General features: G+C 41.9%; 1 protein-coding gene across 3 annotated transcripts in view; it reads left to right on the top strand.

Moving 5' to 3' along the window:
• Positions 1 to 5,530, top strand: part of ptp4a2 (protein tyrosine phosphatase 4A2) — a 28,202-nt gene extending 22,672 nt beyond the window's left edge. For all 3 annotated transcript variants that reach the window (XM_008117912.3, XM_008117913.3, XM_003225538.4), the window contains exons 4-6: positions 1,221 to 1,351; positions 2,510 to 2,584; positions 5,248 to 5,530. In XM_008117912.3, the coding sequence (XP_008116119.1) occupies positions 1,221 to 1,351; positions 2,510 to 2,584; positions 5,248 to 5,356 (315 nt within the window). In that variant the 3' untranslated portion in view covers positions 5,357 to 5,530. The remainder of the gene's footprint in view (positions 1 to 1,220; positions 1,352 to 2,509; positions 2,585 to 5,247) is intronic.
• The last annotated feature ends 2,491 nt before the right edge of the window (positions 5,531 to 8,021 follow it).

Raw genomic sequence — 8,021 nt, forward strand, 5'->3', positions numbered from 1 at the left:
TGAAGCTGATGTTTGGTGATATATCTTTATACTGAAGAATATTATCTGGTTCCTTTATAGCGGCCCTTTCAAGTCTTAGTCTGCTTCTGATTTCTTGACTACAGCCAAATTTTGATTTATGGTTGAGCTGAGGTGTAGAAGATCTTTTAGCTTTCTCATTGTCTATGTCATCAGTTTTATGTTACACATATTATGCCTGGTCTCTCTCTCTCCCCCCCCCCCCTCTAATATTCCCTTGGAAGTTGCATGTTGCCTATTGGCTCACTCAAAGATAAAGAAGTACTTCTTGAAAGCTGTCCTTCTCAGTCCAATCTTAAATGTAACTCCTCCTTGTGACCAAGAAAATTGATATAATGAAATCAGCAGCTTCCTCTTTCGAAGAAGCTCCTGAGTCTGAATGTGGGTGGCCACGTTATTAATTAAATTGCATTTAGAGTCTCCTGAATGAGCTTGAACATCAATTCTCTATGTTTTGCATCCCTCTGATTTTGAATGTGCCGGCTCTGCTCCCTTTTGCACCCGTAAAAAGCACACTAATTTGCTATGACTAAAGCAATAAAACTGAACTAATTATTCAAGGTTGTAATGCTGTTTTAAAGACGTCTGCTCATGTCTTTCCCGTCCTGCCTGATGCAGTCATTAAATTGGAAGGTGTGGTTTCTGCAAAATCGAGTTAGCCGTTTCATGCTTTCGACTAATTGGTTTAATTCACCTGCTCACAGCTTCTGATACGAATTTGTAGCTATCTTGAATTACACTATGTAATATGATTTTTGTTCCTGGGTTATTAATGTCATTTCCTAATTGGTTTTATCGTAAAAAACATAGAAAAGTTTATTAAACTGCAAAAACTTTGCTTTTGCAGGACATCCTGCAGCACATTTTGCATAGTTTTTCAATGAATATCTCATAGAGTCTCAAATAATTCAACGCTGTTTGTCACAGCCACAAATATGAAGTTTCTGGAGTATAACAACTGTTTTAAAGTAAGGACTGCGCAATTAAACAGGAAATAACACTTTCAAACCTGGAACAGAACATTTCTCAAATTTTATTGCATTATTAAGTGGAAGCAGTGCCCAAAGTGAAAGGTAAAAGGAGATGGTGAGGGCAGATTCAGCCCTGTCTGATTGAGAAGCTAAAGGTCTTTCTGAGAAGAAGCACGATGGCTCTTTCCAAGTGGAGCACTAAGCAACACGTTTTCTCCCCTTTCTCTGAAGGACTGGCCATTTGACGATGGAGCCCCGCCACCAAGTGAAATCGTGGATGACTGGCTCAATCTGTTGAAAACCAAATTCCGTGAAGAACCTGGCTGCTGCGTCGCTGTACACTGTGTGGCCGGGCTGGGAAGGTAGGCCTTTTCCCTTAGGGCAGGGGGACAACTGTGGGAGGCTAAGGAGACTTGCTATCCCTGGAACATAGGGCAAGGTCCCCATCACCATAACCCCCATTTTTGCCTTATAAATGTCCCCAGTAACTTCTAGGACAGGCCTGCACAACTTGTAGGCCTCCAGGGGTTTGGGCCTCTATCTCCAGAAGCTCTAGCCAGCTTGTTCAATGGTCAGGAATCCTGGAAGCTGACGTCTGAAGGGCCACAGATTGGGCAGGCCTGCTTTAGGAGCTTTTTTTCACCTCCTTCCAGGCTTTTAGGACCCAGAGTGGCCTTTTTCTTAAAATCGGACACGACTGAAAGTCGCTTCTGGTTTTAAAAGCCCCTTCTGGCCTAAAATGACCCAAGAGGGGGGCCAAATCAGGCCAAAACACCTCCATGTTGATAGGTTGTCCCGAGGGACACAAAAATGCCCTGGAGAAACCTTGTGTGGCCTGGGAAGCACATTTTTTGTACTCATGATTTGGGAAATTGTTTCAGGTTATTGGGGGGGGGGCATCTCCCAGGCGAACTCTCTTTTAGACTTGGAGCACAAGAATGCCATCCCTGCAGCTGCAAACATTGACTTGCCTTGGAAAAGATGCATGTTTATGAAGTGGGGATTGTAACCTGCCTTAGTGCCATAGACCTGGTGTGTGCTCTTGCTCTTGAAGATGTGGCATCTCAATGACCACTGCTTCTCTCCCAGCTGGAGAAAAGTTCTGCTTCATGGTTGTGTGCTCCTGTCTTACTTGCTCTCCTGAACATGCTCTGTATTGTAAGGGAACAGGCTGGCTGAGATGGGAGGCCAACAACTTTTGCCCTCGTCCCCTTCATGCTACTCACAGCTGGAGCTGTAATACTGAGCTGATAATCCAATTAATTAAAAGCTGTTTGACTGAAAAGGTGCCCCTGACTAATTGTGGGAAGACTTTGAAACCCTCTTTACGAAACTTCAGATGGCTTGGTCCATCCTGCCTCATTGATTGGCAGTAGACTTTCCCAGCAGTCTTGCTGGGTTTCTGTTCTATCTTGGGCACTTGCAAGGCCTTCAATTTAGTACTGTTTTATATTTAGAAGATTTATTCTTGAGGGGTGTTGTGGACCTGCTTTAACTTTGTCTTGATCTTCTCTCCCCAGAGCCCCAGTTCTGGTTGCCCTCGCACTCATTGAATGTGGAATGAAGTATGAGGATGCTGTGCAGTTCATAAGACAGTAAGTCAAAGGGCCATTGGATGCTTCCCTCCACTTTCATTTTGGGTCGTTCCTTGCATTGAGCAATTGTTTGCTTATCACAAGGCTGTCTCGACGTTGTAGCTTTCACATAGCATTCCTGAACTTGTGATAGATGCAAGTATTTGGCTTGAGGGCCGGACTGCTCCTTCTTCTGGCTGGTGATTATACTTCTTTTAAAAGCCAGTCTTCTGACTGGTATAATTGTACTTGTAAGAGCAAGCAAGTTCAGGCAAAAGAGAGATTCAGAGAACAGCCTTGTAAGACTGACCAGTTCTTTCAGCAGAAAAATATTTATAACTTACCTTACTCTGGTTGGCACTGTCATTTTCCTTTGCTGATCAGAAACATTAATTTGCTGTTCCTGACTGTGTTGGTAGGAGGCAGCCTTCCCAAAGAAATCCAGAGTAGCTTTCCATGCAGCAGCCGCCTCCTGATGGAGCTAGCATTCTTCCGCCTTTCAAGAGGAGTGCAGATATCATCTATTTTGCTCAGAACTGCTGTATAGCCTGATGGATTTATTCAGAGACACACTCACTTGCACAGCATTTACTTTTTATTCATGTTTAAACTCTCATGTTCCTACTGAAGGTGCACAGAATAGCATGATGTGTGCTGAGGTCCTACATCAAGCAAGGAAAGCATAATGATCCTCCCTCACAGTATTGTATCGTGCCCCATCTCTTACAGCCCTGGCGCCCCCGTCTAAAAAGAGACTTAAGTGTATTTAAGATCCACTGCCCATGGTCTCCTCTCTCCCCCCTTTCTTCTAGTAATCTCATGAGGTTGGCTGGGCTGTCAAATATGATGCTAACTCATACATGTGCACTTTCCATTTGGTCTGCCAGGACAGGAAACATGAATCCTAGGTTGCATTTTGGGATAGAGTTGTTTCCGTTCCTGCCCAAATATGGAAAGCTAGTTTGCAAAAATCTTAGTTAATATCTGACCATGGTTCTGCTTTAAGTCTGGGGAATGTTTAGCCTTCTCACCCCATGCCCAAGGATATAGGAATGGAGAGCAAAAACCCAAAATGCAGTCTTATTCTTAAAGAATCACGCTTTACTGTCAGGTCTGTATGTGGCTACAGTATACTTAAGCACAGTGGGATGCTTCAAATGAAGGGGCAAAGATGTAAAAAGATGTAAAAATTCACAATAAGCCCTTTAAAGAATTGCTGATATGATGGCTCCCCTTTCTGTAAGGAGTGGCTGAACAAGCCACAGACCTTCCATCTCTGTTCTATTCATCTCTGTTCTATTCATTTGCCTTTGCTAGGAGCTGGCTATCTTGCTCCCTTTTCTGCTTTGACAAACTACAAACGTCATCCTACAACATACATTGCTTGTTGTGGAGGAGGGAGGAAAGGAGAGAGGTGCCAACTCTTTGCACCTGTGGGCCTGGTGATAAAGGAACTCTGGCCTTGAAAGCCTTGGGCTTGTTAAGCCTGATTTCACGGAAAGCTGCTGCACTAGCAAAGATGCTCATCCCCGATAAGCCCTGGTTCCCATGGAAGCCAGGCTTTGTGTGAGGTCTTAATGCAAACTAATGCAGCATGCAGCCCTGAGTTCATTATGTTGCACTCTCTGGCAGGAGAAAAGCCCCAGGCAGTTAGGAACACCGTTCCCTGGTATGAGTTGCAATCTCCTTGTGGCTCAACAAAGTGGATTGTGGATAAAATGGAGACCATTTTTTATTCCTGTGCCTTTGGGGTGAAAATAAAATTAGCCACATAGGCAAATACAGCCCTGCTGTCAAGTTAATCTATCCCTGACTAGCTTTTCTTGGGCATCTTGGCCTCAGAAGTTGCAACCCTAAGCTTTCATACTGGAGGGAAAATTGGGTGGCTTTCCAGGGATTGCTGAAGTGCAACACCCAGTAAAGAATTTGAAAAGTTGCTTTTCAACAGCTTTTGGAGGGCTGTACTTCAGGAAGATTTCCCCGCACACAGGAAAGGTTCTGGTGTAGTCCAAAGTTTCAGCTCACTGCCTTAAGTAAAGAACCAAGGCTTTTCCTGTAACTGGGGCTGCCAGTAGATTAAACACTTTGGCTAATCGCCTGTTCTTTTTCTGACTACTTGCCTAATTAAATTTGCATATTATGTACACTTCAGGAGAGGTGCATCTTTGAGATCTGAAGGAAGTGTGAGAGAGACTGTGCAGTTTAGCAGGCACTTGTTATTAAAGGGAAAGATGCTTAAACTTTTTCTATCATGAGGCCACGGTGCACTCCCCACCTCCCTTCTCATGTTAAGGGAGATTGCTGCTACACAGACTGAGTTCTCTTATTAACCTTGCTAGTTAGAGTAAAACCACTCTTTATCACACTGCAAGGAAATACACAAAAATGATCATGTTGACAGGAGAGGAACCCATGCCTCAGCTCTGACCTAGAAGGGCCACAAATTTGCACTGGAACAGCAAGAAGACAAAACTTGTGGTTGCCAGTGAGTCTCTGCTAAGCAGAGAGAAGAAGCAAGACATTTTTGCTGCAATGGCTCCCAGCAACTGCAAGAAGTCAGGATGCAGTTGGCCAAGGTGGCAAGTGTTTGATTCTGTGAGTGAAGGGGTAATACCCTCTATTTGAGATGTGTGCTTCATTTAGGTAGTAATTTCATGCCCTGGATGTGTGTGCTTCCCTTTCAGGAAAAGGAGGGGAGCGTTCAACTCCAAACAGCTGCTTTACCTGGAGAAATACCGGCCGAAGATGCGGCTACGCTTCCGGGACGCCAACGGCCACTGCATCGTGCAGTAAAGCGGGAGCCCCCTCTTCGTGGAGGTCTTTCTGGACTTGTGAAATCTGGAAACGTAATTCTGGAAGGGGATGGCCTCCTTTCCCATAGTGGAGTTGCTGCTCCTCAGCCTTGGTCCTAAATGATGATGATTGTGATAAATAATAATAATAATAAAATTACAACATTTCAGTGAAGGATTGTCTTCTCATGTTGCAGTTCTGATCACCTGCCAAGAGACAAAATTTCCATGAACCTTCTGTATTTTTAACTTTTTGGAGAGAAATTAATAAAGTCAATTTTATGTTTCAAGGAAAAGCAGAGTATTTGGGCTGTGCAGACAGTGTCATGTTGGAGGGGAATTTCTTTTAGTGCTGTATAAAGTTAATTCTGTTACTTTTGCTGGAAACCAGCAGGGCAGCATTCAAGTGGAGTCTTTCCAGCTGTACATGAGCAGTTGACAGCCTAATGCCATGGAAGTAGGTGGTGTCCGTATGTCCAGTTTATAGTTGACAGGGGAGGGAGCTATCAGTAAGCCTAATGTTCTTTTCTTAACCAAGTAGCAACTTCAAGCATATTTCAATTCATACACAAACACTCCATGATCTCAATGGGGAGAGGAATTCTTCTTGACTTTGGGGGCTTCCTTCATACATCTGAGGATTCTGGGTCATTAAAATGAGTGACTTTCTAGTTCTCTGGTGCCCAAATAATATGGTGGCTGATATTTCAGATATGTTCTTCAGTGTTGCCTATAGATTCAGTTCTGTAAAGGCATTTGGCAGTGCTTTCCCAATGTAGGCTGGGTGGGCAGGTTCCGCAAAGGCAATTCATTACACACAGACTGGATGGAAAGACTATGCCTCTTGACTGGAAGACCTTCGCTTAAATAAACTGGAAAGAAGCTTACCTTCAACAGCACTTCAGTGCTCACTGGCCTCTTGATTTCTCAATTGGTATGCCCACTCCCCAGACTAGCCTCATATATAGCTCATTTTGTGAAGCAGGTGAACCATGGATAATAATCACTAGATGTCTTAAACCTACACCTAAACTCTACAAGCTAACTGGCATTGCCTTCCTCCTATGTGCAATGGGAAGTTGCTGCTGTGAGTGGAATGGGTAGATCAAAAGACAACCTGGCAAAATAGCACTACCTAAAAGAATCCTCCAACCTTGTGCGACTGGAGCAGAATACATAACTTTGCATCTGTATGCTTGTCCGCAATTTCGTGCCTCATGTATTTGCGACATTTCTATCCTGCCCTTCTCACCCTGAAGAGGACTCAGGGCGGCTTACAAGTGATAAAGGTAAAGGTTTCTCCTGATGTTAAGTCCAGTCATGACCGACTCTGGGGTTTGGTGCTCATCTCTGTTTCTAAGCCGAAGAGCCGGAGTTGTCCATAGACACCTCCAAGGTCATGTGGCTGGCATGACTGCATGGAGCGCCGTTACCTTCCCGCCAGAGCAATAACTATTGATCTACTCACATTTGCATGTTTTTGAACTGCTAGGTTGGCAGGAGCTGGGGTGAACAGCAGGCGCTCATTCCGCTCCCAGGATTTGAACCTGGGACCTTTTGGTCTGCAAGTTCAGCAGCTCTGCGCTTTAACACACTGTGCCACCAGGGGCCCCGTTTACAAATGATACGTACACACAATATATTATATTATTAGCATAGCATACTGTAAACATATAATACTATACTGTACTATACTACTCTACTGCAACATTATTGGTAATATTACATGTAATATATAATCTACAATTATAATAGTGTATTCTTATATTGTATATTAAAATATTATCAATATTATATGTATATACAATATATTATCAGTATAGCATAATATTACAGTAGAGTCTCACTTATCCAAGCTAAATGGGCTGGCAGAACCTTGGATAAGTGAATATCTTGGATAATAAGGAGAGATTAAGGAAAAGCCTATTAAACATCAAATTAGGTTATGATTTTACAAATTATGTACCAAAACATGTTATACAACAAATTTGAAAGAAAAAGTAGTTCAATATTATTTATTATTATTTATTTATTTGCTACATTTATATGCCGCCCTTCTCACCCCGAAGGGAACTCAGAGCGGCTTACAAATTAAATTTACATACAATATTATATATAATAATAATAATAATAATAATAATAAAAAAACTTTATTTATATCCCGCCACCATCTCCCCAACGGGGACTCGGGGCGGCTAACATGGGGCCATGCCCAGAGCAATACAATATAACAAAATATAAAACAACATAACATAGCACCATTAAAAATACAATTAATGATAATAGGCATTACATCAAGAAATCAAAAAACAGTAAAACAAGGGCATTATATTAGCATAGTACAATACTAGTAATAAATTACAATACTGTACTGTATTGATATATTGTAATATTATTAGTAATATTACATGTAAAATATAATATATAATTAATATTATATTGCATTATTAATATATCGTATTACAATATAATATTATGAATATTACATGTATACACAATATGTTATAATCATATATTATTGTAAATTATATTGTGCGACTGCATAATAATATGCAGTAATGCTATGTAGTAATTACTGTATTTACGAATTTAGCACCAAAGTATCATGATGTATTGTAAACATTGACGACAAAAATGCCTTGGATAATCCAGAACGTTGGATAAGT

The sequence above is a fragment of the Anolis carolinensis genome, unplaced genomic scaffold, assembly GCF_035594765.1.
Source record: "Anolis carolinensis isolate JA03-04 unplaced genomic scaffold, rAnoCar3.1.pri scaffold_10, whole genome shotgun sequence".
In the NCBI taxonomy this organism is placed as follows: Eukaryota; Metazoa; Chordata; class Lepidosauria; order Squamata; family Dactyloidae; genus Anolis; species Anolis carolinensis.